At 35.8% G+C, this 14,881-nt stretch overlaps 2 protein-coding genes across 3 annotated transcripts; both read right to left on the bottom strand.

Moving 5' to 3' along the window:
* Positions 1-1,373: 1,373 nt before the first annotated feature.
* LOC110711820 (aspartokinase 1, chloroplastic-like) lies at positions 1,374-7,129 on the bottom strand. 2 transcript variants are annotated; one of them, XM_021890252.1, is made up of 13 exons: positions 6,524-7,129; positions 6,366-6,448; positions 6,242-6,282; positions 5,972-6,126; positions 4,694-4,843; positions 4,500-4,595; positions 4,253-4,369; positions 2,703-2,822; positions 2,529-2,621; positions 2,317-2,439; positions 2,058-2,174; positions 1,917-1,979; positions 1,374-1,838 (listed from the first exon to the last, which is right to left on the bottom strand). In XM_021890252.1, the coding sequence occupies exons 1-13, from the start codon at positions 6,908-6,910 to the stop codon at positions 1,689-1,691; spliced, it is 1,695 nt and encodes a 564-aa protein (XP_021745944.1). In that variant the 5' UTR covers positions 6,911-7,129; the 3' UTR covers positions 1,374-1,688. The 2 variants fall into 2 exon arrangements, with proteins under 2 accessions (XP_021745944.1, XP_021745951.1); XM_021890259.1 differs by having other exon boundaries at positions 2,323-2,439; positions 6,524-7,128.
* Positions 7,130-8,513: 1,384 nt separating this feature from the next.
* On the bottom strand, positions 8,514-14,326 carry LOC110714068 (snRNA-activating protein complex subunit-like). The gene is made up of 11 exons (XM_021892535.1): positions 13,876-14,326; positions 12,675-13,042; positions 12,512-12,578; positions 12,366-12,421; positions 11,815-12,016; positions 11,141-11,229; positions 10,929-11,032; positions 9,792-10,000; positions 9,429-9,554; positions 9,091-9,348; positions 8,514-8,991 (listed from the first exon to the last, which is right to left on the bottom strand). Exons 2-11 carry the CDS (start codon positions 12,875-12,877, stop codon positions 8,701-8,703), a joined length of 1,605 nt encoding a protein of 534 aa, XP_021748227.1. The 5' UTR covers positions 12,878-13,042; positions 13,876-14,326; the 3' UTR covers positions 8,514-8,700.
* Between the last annotated feature and the right edge of the window lie 555 nt (positions 14,327-14,881).

Genomic DNA, 14,881 nt, shown 5'->3' with positions numbered 1-14,881 from the left:
TCCATGTGATGGGAATATATAAATTACAAAATTTATTTAATTACACTCATATAATAAGTAATGTACATAAATATATGTACAAGGTTGAATGTCTTAAAGAATATTCAGCATGGAATGTTGGATACTGAAAATAGTATGTTAGAGGGGGATGTACCATATGCATGGTACACTCGGAAGTACATTACATATAAATAAAAGAACATTGGGACAAATTTAATGTTCTTTTTTTATGAAGCCTCATTTATATGTAATGTTCTTTATTTTATATGTAATGTTCATTTCACTCATTCATTTTCTCTCTCTTCGATACTCTCTCTCCTCTCCCTCTGACTTCTTCTTCCATTTTATTTCTTGATTTTTATAGTTTTTATGTGCTTAATTCATCACTCACAAACACATTTATACTAGATTTTACACTCTAAAATCCAAATTTCACAACCAAATTTTCGGATTTTTCATGATTTGAGAATTTTGGGTATTCTTTATTTTGGCTAAAAATCTTGCAATTAAGTGTTTAACTTGCTTGATTTCCACTATTAATTCACTTTACAAAGGTTTTCTACTCATTTGAGGTATGACTTCTCTTTCTTTGTTCATCTTTGTTCTACTTCATGAATATGAAACCCTAGGTTGTGCTTCAATAGTGAACTCTCTCTTTGCTTGTTATTTTTACCTATATTTTGTGTTTTGTGATAATGTTTATTGTTCATATAAAGCTTTATTATCGTGAAATTACTTGATTGTTTGAATTTTTGGCACCATTGTTGTTCATCATCTTCTTCCATGGGTTTGGGTAGTAGCATTTTTTCATTATTTATATGTAACGTTCTTTTTCAGAAAGATAATGTTATTTTATATTTATATGTAATGTTATTTTATTTTTAAGTTAGGTTCTTTTATTATATGTAATGTTCTGTATTTTATATATAACATTCTTTTTGATGTACTCTATGTTCGCTTGTAATGTATAATAAATTATTATAACTACGATTTTTTTATTTATAAGTAATGTTCTTTTATTTATATGTAATGTTCTTTAATTTATAGGCAATGTTCTTTTATTTATATGTAATATTCTTCTATTTATAGGTAATATTCTTTTATTCATAAGGTAATGTTCTTCCGGATGTACGAAATAATTATTGAAATTATACTTTAAAATTTAAGTTCGTCATATGCATATTATTATATATAATGTACTACCGTAGTAAGTTGATATACCATTTGACATGTTGATTTTGCATAAAAATTTCTTATAAAACGATTTGTGAATTGATATAGCCAAATTATCCTTTACCAATTAGGAAATTAAGTAGTTTATTATTTTCTTAAATGTTCAGATTATCCTTTACCAACGTGTACAAGCTAACAAATTTTTAAAAAATACTTCGTAACACATAATCGACAAGAATTACCATAATAGCATAAAGAGCCACAAAAGAATACTTCCTTTGGGCTGCAACAACAATGAAGTTCTAAGTAACTACAGTACAAATACAAATACAACAGCTTGGACACCATGAAAAAGCACAACTTCCAATAAAAAGTTCATATAGAAAATTTCCCTTGGATCATAAACAAGTGCAGCTCAAGGACTATAAAGCTGGTTTCCCCTCATGGAAAGGTTGAGTACGCCAAAAAAAAGAATCAACACAGAATGCTGTGCGCAGAACTGAACCCAAAATATCTCAGTTATCTAAGCGAACTACTGAGCCGTTTCCAATTGTTGCAGCACTGAGATGCAATTCAGGAACATCGTTGCTTTCGAAAAATGCATAATGAAGTGCCTTAACACATTTTTCAGCTTCATCATCATTTACTATCAAAGATATGTTGACCTGGAAAGTACCAAGTTAAGTGCCAACACTAGGGCATTGTCTCAAGGACTTTTAATGATTTAAAGTAAAGACACTAACCTTAGAAGCCCCTTGTGAGATCATCTGGACATTAACATTGTTGGTTCGAAGAACATGAAAAGCCTGCAGAGAATACAACACTTGTGAGAAGGAGCTGAAGGCAATAAGTAAATTACAAATAATAAGTGTAGAAGACCACACCTTTTCTAGAATTAAAGACGAATATTGTACATTCCCAATGAGAGATATGATTGATCTGTTTTGCAGCAAGTTAACAACTGCAATATTTTCCAACTCCTCTACTACACGATCGAGTTCCTGCCATAGCACAATAGAGTTAGCTCCATCACCCTTTCTACCATAAGCTTATAAACTTTCAAAAGGCAATCATAAAAAAAGGAAAAATGCATATTTATGGTTTCGATGGGAAACAAATCAAACAATGTATGTCACTCCATACTCTTGCCTGCTGAATAAGTTCTCTGCTCCAAAGCTTAGATGGATCCAACGTCAGTGATATACTCACTTCACTAGTAGCAACAACATCCACAGAGATCCCCAAATCTTCAAATATTGAAAAGACCTGCATATCGATGAGCCAGATTAAACCATGTTAAAAAAAAATCTGTACGAGCCAAGGAAGAAGCAGTACAAAAGATAAAGTAGTCTGACCTTTGCAAGGAATCCAAATTGACCAAGCATGCGAGTACTAACTATATCCAACATGGTAACATTCCGCTTCAACACTATGCTAGTAAGTAGAACCTGTAATTCCATCGAGGAAGAAGCGGTCAATGCCAATCATGAAAGGATTGCAGCCATCGAATAACTCAATTTTATACACACCTCACTCATATCACGAGCCCTGTTGATTAGTGTCCCTGGAGCTTTTGGGTTGTATGAATTTTTCACTCTGACAGGAACATCCCCCTCCCTAGCAGGTCTCATTGATTGTGGATGCAAAACCTACATAGAAACAAACATTATCCATAATTAACTACCATAGCCTTACACTTAAAAAAGAAAGATCATGGGGAAAAAGGGATAAAAATTTAAGGGCATCAAGGCCAGATGGCAGATAGGTTGTAATCTATGAACCACATTATTACCGAAACAATCAAAATGATGGCACTCTGGCACAAAAAAAAAGAGTGCAATCTAACTAGAAAAAGGCTAAGTGTCACAGTCCGACTGTTTTGACACAAGATCATACAACACACTTACACACTCTTGCTCTAAAAAGGCAAGAGTGCAAGCCAAGGTTGTGCATGTTCACAAATATCGTGCACAAACATTGCCTCTTTCCTATTGACGACAAGGGTCAATCTAGGCCCTTAGATGCGTTAAGTGAGACAAACGAGGGCCAACGGCATGAATGAGTATTTTAATGAGCAACAAATGAAGGGAGGTTTAACAAAAAGGCAATATCAACAACAATATGCTAAGATAGAAAGCTTTGAATCTCATCCATTAATTTAAACTCCCTAAAGAGCTTTATTTTAAAAACAAAAAGTATTCCCACTAAGTATTGTGCATCAATAACATAATAATGCTTTCAACAAGCAACATGTGCACGCCTCGAATGGGTGTAATGAGTTTAAAATTAAGGGAGTATTATTTCTGTATCTTTGGATTGGACTTGGGGTAACTAGAGAAAATTAATAGCTACCCACATCCCCCCCCCCCACCCACAAAGTAATTATTACTACTGTACAATCAAGACTCTTCCTCTATCATACTCTCCCTTCTCTATCTTCTATTTCTCTCTCTCCTTCGCCTCTGTATCTCTCTGCCCGATGGAAGCAGCTGGCCACCACCAAAGCTGCCAGATGGAGTTGAGAAGCCTTGCCAATCCAGGCAAATTAAAAAGAATGATTTGAATTGGAGCCATCAATTGAAGTAGTTGAACGACAGCTAAGGGCTTTTGATTTTTCCAGTGAAGGGTTGCTCAATGTGGTAACAATTTTCCAACCATCATGGTGGCTGCCGTCAATGGCCATGAAGTGGTGGTCTTGCAACAGAGGCGGAAGAAGATTTAAGGGATTTTCTTCTTCACCCTGTTGCCAAACCTTAAGGAAAGATTATTCCCTAAACTAACAGTCGAGTAGAATCTACCATTACCCCTTTCATAATTTCTGGAATTCAGGCATGCCATTAAAGGACAATAAGGCTGGGGCCTGGGGGCACACAATAAATATGCCTATAGATTCTACAAAAACATAACGAAACCTTAGGAAAAAGATTAAAGAAAGGTGGATTCTAACACTAGGACCATAATCAAGTGAATTCTTGCCCAGCTTCCTAGGGTTGTAGGCTTGTAGCTCCTCTTTACAGAAATTAACCAATCCTAAGCAACCAAGAATCAACCTCAGCACATAAAAATAGTTAGTGCTTACCTGTGCCCCAAAATAAGCAAGCTCAGCTGCCTCATCAAATGTCAGGTATGGTACAGGTTGAGCTTGAGGATAAATAGTTGGGTCACAAGTTAAAACACCATCAACATCTTTCCATACCTGAGAAAATACAAGCAAAAAATGTTTTATATATAATGGAACAACCTTTTGAGAACTTACATAAACTTTAGGCTATGTTTATCACTTATACAATTCAAAAAATTAAACCATAAATATAAGACAGATCAACCTGTATTTCCCTTAAGCCCAGTGCTTTGCCGATGGTTGTAGCAGTTAAATCACTGCCACCCCTGCCCAGTGTTGTGATAGCACAAGACTTGCAACCCTATAAATTGAAAAAGCAGTTCCATAACGAAACAACACAGATGATCTAATTTCTAAGAAAAGAATCCCAGAAAATTTCAGTAGAGCAGCAAAGAAAACCTTTCCAAGGAAACCAGTGACAATGGGAATTGCAGGATCAGCAGCCCAATCATCATTAAATCTTTTGGCTAAGGCTGGATAGGTTGCTTCCAAAATGTCCGCATTGGTGAAGTCATCAGTTGTAATAAACCCAATATCAAATGCATCATACTGCAAAATTCTAATCAGTATCCCAGTTAGCAAAATTTAACACCGAGCAAAAGAAAGTAAAAAGCTCTGGACCCAAAAGAGATCACAGTATACAAGTGATCGCACATTTTGATTACACACTACACAGTAATCAAAATTCATCATAGATAGGCTATCAGTCAAAAGTAATAGGTATCAACAGTTGCAATTGGCAAAAAATAATGTTTTTTATTGCAGGTTTGTTTGTCAAGACAAATCATATATAATGTCAAGTTCCATAGAAGTATCAGCAGTATCAGGTTGTAATGACATAAACAGATGTTGATTATATTGTCAAAAAAATAAGTTTTAAGAACATACACACTTGTCTTACAACCTTATATAGTATGAGTTATATCAAAAAGTGCCTATTTCTTACACCAAACATGTAATTAAAAGGTGAAAATTTTCATTAATCCAACAAAGGATTGTGCTGTCATATTCTTAAGGACTGCCATAAGACCAGTGTTGCTCTATGGTACAGAATATTGGGCTTCTAAGAAGGAGTACATTAAAAAGATGGAGGTTACACAAATGCGCATGTTAAGGTGGATGTGCGGGAACACTCTAAGAGATAGAATTAGAAATGAGGTTATTCGCAAGAAAGTAGGTGTCCAGGCATTGCAAACAAACTAAGGGAAAATCGTCTCCGTTGGTTTGGGCATGTTAGACGGAGACCCGAGGGTGCACCGGTTCGAAGAGTGGAAGAGTGGAACCATGGAGGGCTTAAAATGAGGGAAAGAGAGACCGAAAATGACTTGGTTGGAAAGAGTTAGAAAGGATATGTAGTATATGGATTTGCATGAGGATAAAGCATTAGATCGTAAGGGATGGAGGAGGAAGATTTTTGTGGATAACTACACGGAATAATCAAATTTGGTTCATGTAGCCGACTCCACTTATGGGATTAAGGCTTTGATTGATTGATTGATTATCATATATAAGTTGATGTGTAATGGAGAAAGCTTGATCTAGATAGAAAACTAATGATTAGGAGTTTCCATTCTGCCATTAACAATGATGACAATGTATGTTCTTTAAAAATTATAACTTTGTCAAAGTTGAAACAGCACATATATATAATCATATAATCTGAAGCTGATAACATACTTGGCGTGCTTTGGCACCGATTTTGTTCATATAAGCGGCGAAAATTCGGGTGGACAAACACTCTCCAAAGGAAACAAGATAATCCTTGGTACGTAGAGTGAGCTCCTTCATCATTGCAATACCCTTGAGAAGCTGCTCTAATTCCTCTAAATGCGCTTTTGGAAGAAGATAAAAAAAAAAAAAAAAAAAGAGTCCAAATTAAAAAAACTACGGGCAAAGAAAGGGTTTACAATCCATACGAAACACTTGAATCATATACAAAATGCTTACAAGATACAACAGAAACGTCAATTCCGAGCTCAGCCACCGTCCTTGAGGCACATAATAATTTAGTTTCAGAATTGAACAGGAATAACAAACAAGCTATTAAATATTATTATGGTTTTCTGGTTACCTATAATGAAGATCCTTAATAAGGCTGAGCTCCGGGATGTCGGACGCCTTCGAAGCTCCGCAACTTACCGCCTTTTCTCCAGCCTATGTACCCAACACATACATAAAATGAATCCAAAAACGAAAGATGATTGAAGGAGAGAGAAAATGCAAACATACATTGAGGAGATTGTTAGTGGTCTTTCCCATGGCAGAAAGGACAACAACAGGAATTTCATCAGGAAAACTGAGAATAAGCTGAGCAACCTCCTTCATTCTCTCAGCAGAAGAAACAGACGATCCACCGAACTTCATAACAACCGTGAAAGTCTTCTGCTCTTCAAAACTACTTTGCTGGGTATATCTCTCTTCCTCCACCTTCAAACAATTAACTGTGAACGAATGATTCATCTTCGTGTTCTTGACAATCGCCATTGATTTACATCCCATCAATTGAAGTTGTTGGGGACAACAATTGAAACCCAAGTTCTTCAACGAAGGTTTAGAAGGGATGAATTTGGGAGTAACAGCAGCCTTGACGCCATGGAAATGCAAGGAAGCCGCCATTAGAGATTGAAGAAGAAAGATTGTCGACGAATATGAAATGAGGGGAGGTTTTTGTGTGTGTTTCTGTCTCTCTCTGTGTTCAAAATCAGGGGGCGTTGGAAAGCATAGGAGAGAGAGAGAGAGAGAGAGAGAGAGCAGTCAAAGGAATGCGGAGGACGAGGAGAGCAAACTAAAATGGGGAGTTGGAAAAAATATGATTGCGTTGCGTAGTAGGGTTTTTGTGTGTTTGAGTCTTCCTCGAGTCTCCGCCTCTTTCGGGTCACAGGATACCCGGACCACCCCTTTCCTCTCTAAACACTTTCACCTCATTTTTATTTTTTTGAAGAAAAAAAAATCTCAAGTGAGTGATGTTGAATAGAGGTGTCGACCTTAGTTGATTAAGGTGTTGGGTGGTATGTGAGATCAACTTTTGTCTATATCATTTGTCTTTGAACTCTCTCTACAAAAAAAAAATGATAATCAGACTAGAAATTACTCACTTATAATGAAATGATAAATCTATTTTAAGATCTAGTTATATGCTTGTAAAACATATAGAAATTGCAAAAGAAACTAAAAAAAGGCCTAACATATAGATTTAATGTGGTTCAAATCCTATGATTCTATGTTTTAACACCGTAACAAGATATCCTTAAAGCTAACTCAAATATTATTAATACAAAGCCCCGTTCATCTAACTTGATGCTTATTAATAGCACCTATCTTAATACTACTTATGGTTGTACCAATGATTAAGGAAACTAACTGAAAAGGTGCACTATTATGGAACAATTCCAGTTGCCTTTGGAAGGTAGAAACACAAAAACAAGTTTCTTTAACACAAGTAACTTTTATACTACTCCTTATTGATTACAGCATACATTCTTGTGAGTAGGGTTGCTAATTGAGCGAGTCAATCACGAGCTAAGGGATGCTCGACTCGACTCAAAAACTTTTTTCATGTGCTCAACTCATCTCGTTAATGTTTCGAGCCAATAAAACCTGCTCGACTCGTGCTCGTTAAAGTTTCGAGTCAAGTCGAGTAACCCACAATTTGCTCGTTAAAGTTTTGCCCTTCTAAAATTATAGGCCTTTATTGTTTTTGTTCACTTTATATAGTTTTCTTTTATTTATTATTAAAGATTTACTCTTTCTTTTTTGATAATATAAATTAACTCTTATTAAGTCTCAAATTTGTTTATGGTAATAACTTTGTTTGTAAATTCTATATTAATAAAATACATTGTCGAGTTGCTCACGAGCTTATCGAGTCGAGTTAGAGCTTGCTCAACTCGTGCTCGTTAAAATCTCGAGTCTAGTCGAATGCGAGTCGAGCCAACTCGAGCCAAGTTTTGACCGAGCTTTTACCGAGTCGAGTCAGAGTTGTTCAAGAGCTGCTCAACTCAATTAGCACCCCTACTTGTGACTATAGAAAAATATGCTCTTAAAATGGGTATGCCAAACATTTCCCCTTAACAGTGTATTTGTAAATTCTGCATTTCTTTACTCACCGGTTATATTGACTGATCTATACCCCTTAACACATAATCATTGTCATCATCACAATCAATTGCTAATACTTCCTCCATTACTCCATGCTTTTGTAGGACACGATTTTAGGAAAATACCGTTGTGTTGAATTCAACTACAAAGTACTACAATAAGCAGATATATGGAGATGCACATTACAAGTTATTACAGAATACTAATCATCAGAATTCAGGTGATTAGATTCAAATGGCAAGCAAAAATTTATACCATATGATGAAATAAAGGAATATACAACTACACACTGAATATGAAGACCACAATTAGGAGTAATCCTGAAGATAATCGTGCACTTCAAACGTATTATACAGCAGAGTACACTCTTCAGAATAATGGAGGAGGTAATAACAGTTATCACAGAAATAACAAGGGTTTTCCCCAGCCAACTTGTCATCCAACGTCACCTTTGTGGCTTTGTATATACGACAGACAGAGCACTTCTTTAAAACCGATTTCAATTGATACACAAGCAAAGGGTAAGCTTCTCGCTTTTGTACATCGTCTGGGGGAATCAATCTCATGTCTCTTATCACAATAACATGTTTGCAATCTCCCTGCATACAGTTTTGCTAATTACATTAATCATAAATCAATCTCAGTAGTCATGAATCAGGAAGCACATGATATTGGATAAAAAGAAAATTAAGGCTTACCTGGTGACAGTACAGATACCCAGAGCCAAGCCGGAATCCCAGGTCACAAAAGCGAGTCCTTTGCATGTCAACTGATCTAAAATTAGGCAATTTGGATATTGGCTTGCTGTCCAAAGGAAGCTTCCGACCTTTTCCTACACCAGACAGAATAGAGTTCCATTTTGCAAGTGCCTCTTTCTTGCTATTCTTAAGCCAATCAAAAATTGGCTCACTATAGTTGATAGCAGAAGGGTTCCTTGTGTCGTTGCAGAAAACCTCCTATAGCAACAGGAAAGTTTGGTTAAATATAGTAATCAGGCACCATATGGATAAAATGAACAAAAGAACCCATGACTTACCTCTATGAGGAAATATCCAGAAGGATCATATGTATCTGCTTTTTGCATAACCATATCCGTCAAACAACGAATCTTATCCCTCAGCTCAGTCAAGGTTTGATTTCCAAGGACCAGAAATTCCTGTGTCTGCAAAGAGGAGAGACAAAGAATGAATATACACAAGACACAAAGACTGATTGTACCACTAGATCAATAGCCTACAGACCACCTACTCCATACATCAAAAAAGAGCATACTTGTATAAGATCCAAGGATCTTCTACAGGTTAATTTGATGTAATGAAAATATATCATAAAGTAACAGACATCAGCAAGTTAAAACACTGAAATATAATCCTAGCTGAATGAATGTAGACACCCATACCTTTTTCCAGGAATGTTTGTTATGATAAAGCACAGATTCTTCTTCTTCTTCTGCTTCTTCTTCTTCTTCTTCTTCTTCTTCTTCTTCTTCTTCTTCTTCTTCTTCTTCTGCTTGAACGCCATAATCCCATAAGTGGGGTCGGTTACATGAACCAACATGAACACTTCCCAGGAGGTCATCCATCCTAGTACTACTCTCAATCATTGTGGCTCATGTCAAGCGATGTGACAAAGTTTTACACTGGCGTCACTGGCCTACTGCAACCCCCCTCCTTTATCCAGGCTTAGGACTAGCAGTGGAAAACCCACTAGCGGAATTCATGGGGCTACCAATCGATTGTAATAAACAATGTGTTTCATTTAATGTTGGAAAAAGGAATAAAAGTAAAACTATAAACTTCAGAAATATATGAAAATCTTCAGATTTCCACTTGTTTGATTATAAGCTTATAAAATAAAATTATGCTTTTTTTTCAAAAAAAAACTTTATGTATGGAGTTGGTGGTCTGTAGGCTAATGATGCGGTGGTACAATCTTTGTGTCTTGTGGATATTCATTCTTTGTCTCTCCTTCTCTTTGAGGACACAGGAATTTATTCACTAGGGGTGGGGGTTGTTTGCTAATTCACACCCACCTACTTTCCCCACATTCTAAAAAAATTCTGAGTCTTCTCAGCAAAGCTCACTATCCCTGCAGTTCAGATGGTTTAATTTCTCTGGGATCACAATGAATGAAATTTAAGATGAAACAATAGGAGTACAATAGAAAAGGAAAAAGGAGGGCAAGTGAGATGCATCAGCTCACTGTTGTTAGCTCACTCTTAAGGATATCATAAATTAAAGTTATACTGTCAACTCCTCACTCCATTCAATGGTATAGAAACAAAGCCAAGTGAGATGCATCAGCTCTCACATATTTCATTGCAGTGTTGTTATTATAAGAGCATATTAGAGTTCCCCCAATTCCCAGCGCAAACAACACTAATGGAATAAAAAGTTGAAAATAGGAGGCAGTGCAAAGACCGTCAGATCAGAGCAACCAACAAATTCATCAGCTATGTAAGAACTTTTTGGAAGCAAACCTTGACTAGACAGCAGAGTGACTTGGAGAGAGTAAAGTAACATCAGTAATCAAATAGATTCAAGGAAAGCACACACCTTGGTAAAACAGCCAGATGAGTCGAGATATTTCAGAGTTTCAATGTTTCCAGATGATAGAGCAGTGGTGTTATCTTTCTCACAACTGATATTTCACCGACAAACAGAAAACAAAAGATAAGAAACAAGAAAGAACTCAACAGATAAAAGAAAGTTCTATCAGAAGAGAGTTTCAAATAGATCCAGAAATAACTTCAATGAATGGAGTTTCACTGATGCCTTTTCCTCTTCCTGCTTCTGCCTGATTTTTGCAAGATGCTCCACTTTCTCAAGATACAAGTCCTGCAAAAACAATTCCACATGAATCTAAGGGTCAAGATGGATTCAATAGAAAACTTCACAATAAAATTTATACACCAGGAAAAATAAGGAAGCTACATTCTGCAGGTCTTGCCCTTCAAACAAAATGATCTAGATAGGTCAATTTTCATTTAAGAAAAAACTCTAGCAGAAAATGATATGAAAAAAAAAAAAAAAAAAAAAAAAAGGAAGAAAGAAAAAAAGAGTTCCTATAAGCTTAATGTTTGAATCATTATTCAACGATGAAGCCAAAATACACAAAAATTGTTTTTTAAATTTATACAGGCTTTTGTTATAGTTTAGGCAGCAGTGCCTTCCATCATTAATCCCTATATACCACACCAAAGGAATGAAACAAATCTTTAAAATTGTTCGCCTTACAAAAATTGCAAGTTGAAATTAGAATCTTAAATGTAGTTCATGTGACCCTTTTTTCACAAAATGTTGGATGGGTCTTCTAAATCCCAAGCTTGGAAGAGGGAATAAGGCATTAGTTCCTAAGAAAGGAGAAACTTTCAAAGTATATACTACAACACAGGGAATAATAATACGAAGGGAGAACAATACATTGTGTTTTTTCTTATCACGATCAATCATTTTCTTCGTCCTCCCATTCTTTGAGCCGGCTTTATTTTTAGCATTTCTCTTCCTCTTCTTCACATTAGTACCATCTTTTTTTCCACAGTAACTTGTGTCAGATGAAGAGCCATTAAAGGACTCACAGGAAGCTGATGTATCAGCATCCAACATTGTTTGATACTCTTCAGCCCTGAAAAACAAGACAGTCAAAAGTCTAATAAACCATAAGTTTTGCAAGCTCAAGCAAAAATCTCAAATATGATCCGCCAATTTATAGCCTAGTAATTTTTATTCAATTGATCAGTCAATCAGATAGTAATTGTGTATTAAAACAACTAATATGTCTATCTTGCCCCTCTCTTAATCACCAAATAAGGTCCTTATGGAAATGGGTTCATCAAACTTTAATCATAGTATCAAACCAAATTGAAATCCCAATATGCGCGTTATATATTCAGAAAGAGGCAAGGAATTTCCAAATACAGTACAATTTTTCTAATTCTCAAAGATCATATCTTTAAAATTTTAAATTTACTAACCCTGAGCTGCATGGGTCTTTTTCCAAGTCTGAAGAAGTTTTATCCTCCCCGTCATCCTACAGAAATAAAATGCAACAAGATGATTTAAGAACCACAACAGAAAATTAAATTCAAAAAAAAAAAAAAAAAAAAAATTGATACCATACCTGAAAAGCAATCCTCATAGCCTCAGCAACTAACTCCTCATCACTGTATAATTTAAGTTGACCCACCCTGAGACAGAAAATTGACAGCTAAATTCAACGGCAACGGTAACAGAAAAATCAGTGTAAAGGAGCTAAAGAGGTGGAAAAACAAAAAGTGACTTACGAAATATCTTCATCTTCGAAATCAGTAGAATCAGAGACTAATTCAGCCTTCAAATTCTCCAATTCATGGAAAACATCGGACTCAAAAACAGAAACCCTAGTGAGGGGGCTTACAAAGTCATGTACAAAGATGGGAGCTCCTCGGGGAATCGAATATGAGGACTCTTCATCTGAAATTCGTTGCGATGACTCTCCATTATCCATTTCTAATCACCAAATTTCTTGGATTCTAACCAATTTAGCATTCAGGCAATAATGCTTTCTGAAAGCCACACCTGAAGTCCAATATGCAATCGCTTGCCTCCTTTGTGATAGGGAATTATGACAGGGCGTTTGCTGATATATTCTTTACACACCAGAGGTTCTATTCTGAGATAAGACCCAAATAAGTAGTTTTTATACTTATTATACAAACAAATGAGCAATTACAAGCATTTATTGCAGAATAAATGCAAGTATTAACTAATATAACTAATAATTTTTAAAAGCAGCTTTTACAAAGCCACAAATCAGTTAGAGATTATTCCGGTCAATAATAATAAGCGAGAGAGCAACATGGCCACAGTACAAGCTATAGCACTCAAGTCAGCCTGGAACTCTGACCATTGGTCCTTTTCTTCAAAGAAATAAGATGAAACCTCTTTAACTCTCTTGCCACCCTTGGCTCTTACCATGAAAACATAATGGTTTGTATAACGTAACCAATGAGCAAAAACTCAAGTGAGCATCTTTTGGTTCTCTGTCTTTTGCAGATTTGCATGAGGATGAGGCATCGGATCATAAGGGATGGAGGAGGAAGATTTTATTCGATGACTACACGGAATGGTCAAATTTGGTTCATGCAGCCAACCCCACTTATACATACAAAGATAATGAAAATGAGATTTATCCATGGCAGTGAATGGAATGCCATTAGAATTCTGGCTAATATACAATTTTATATATAGAGGCGAAGTTAAGCACCACAACCACAACTGCAATTAGCGTTCTCATGATCCTTAAGACGAAACACTGAATGAACATATAACTTAATTTAACAGTTCATCCTCCCGAATAAGCATATAACTAAATTTAGTTTTAAGTATCTAAAAAAAATCTTTATTTTAGTAATAACATAAATTAAAAATTGAAACAAATTCAAGTACCTAACAATATAAATTAAAAACAGACACTTGAATAAAATGGCATTGAATGAAAATTACCGTGATAATCGCTTAATAATCTAAGAGGAGAGAAAATTCACAACCGGAACCCTAACCGCGCGGCTTCTCCTCTAGCGGAACCCTAACTGGTGGAAATTATTTGTATTGAAGCTCAGTAATGTAAAGATGAGGTGAATTCCAGAAATTTTGAGGAAAATTGTTGTTTCGAATCCAGAATTTTAAGGGGAAATTGCAATTTCCATAAAATTCAATGAGGGGGAGGAAGAGGACGGGTCGGTGCCGACGCTAAGTGTCAGCAGCGTCAGTGTAAAGGAGAGCACGACGAAGAAGGGGGAAAGCGTCGTAAAATAACACAAATCTTGGCTTCTTTTTTTTGGGCGGAAATCTTCAAAAGGCTCCAGTGAAATTAAAACCAGAGTACAGTAAGAACCAAATACTGCGAAGTCTGCTACAGTTTTAAAAATACTTAACACTCCGATTTTTTTTTTTTTTTTTTTTATACACAAACTCGGTTTTTTATTGAACTGGAGTGTCTTCAATGTTTTTTTGGCCCTATCAAATTTTTACACTAAAATTGCTCCGGTTGTACATAAAATTGAACCCTTTTTGAGGGGTAAAAGTCGATTTTTCTATTAGTGGTTTCCCTTAAATTCGTCATTTTATCTAGATATTATCGTCTCCTATCACAATAAACCAAGCTGACAATGCCCTAAAAGGGTAGAGGGTGAGATTTGTCGCTAGTGAGGATCGAACCTCGCACCTCAAGGATACGAGGCAACCTCTTATACCACTGCACCAAGAGGTCTCCCTCTCATAACTTTAAATATGTACATACTCGTTCACTGCTTATCAAAATTATATTCACACCCTTTTGAATTTTGATAATAACCCCTATGTAAATCAAGTTTAGCTTTCTTTCCAAATGATACATCTTGTGTCTTAGCACGAGAAGAAGAAGTATCATAAGAAAGAGAAGTGGGGAAGGCAGTTGGCGCCAAATTAGAATAAAAAAGGTGGTTGGATCTGGGTGTTTATGTTTTGTATG

The sequence above is a fragment of the Chenopodium quinoa genome, unplaced genomic scaffold (genome assembly GCF_001683475.1).
Source record: "Chenopodium quinoa cultivar QQ74 unplaced genomic scaffold, ASM168347v1, whole genome shotgun sequence".
Taxonomy (NCBI): domain Eukaryota; kingdom Viridiplantae; phylum Streptophyta; class Magnoliopsida; order Caryophyllales; family Amaranthaceae; genus Chenopodium; species Chenopodium quinoa.
Note: the sequence above shows the minus strand (reverse complement) of the source record. Positions and strands in the feature narration are given on the sequence as shown.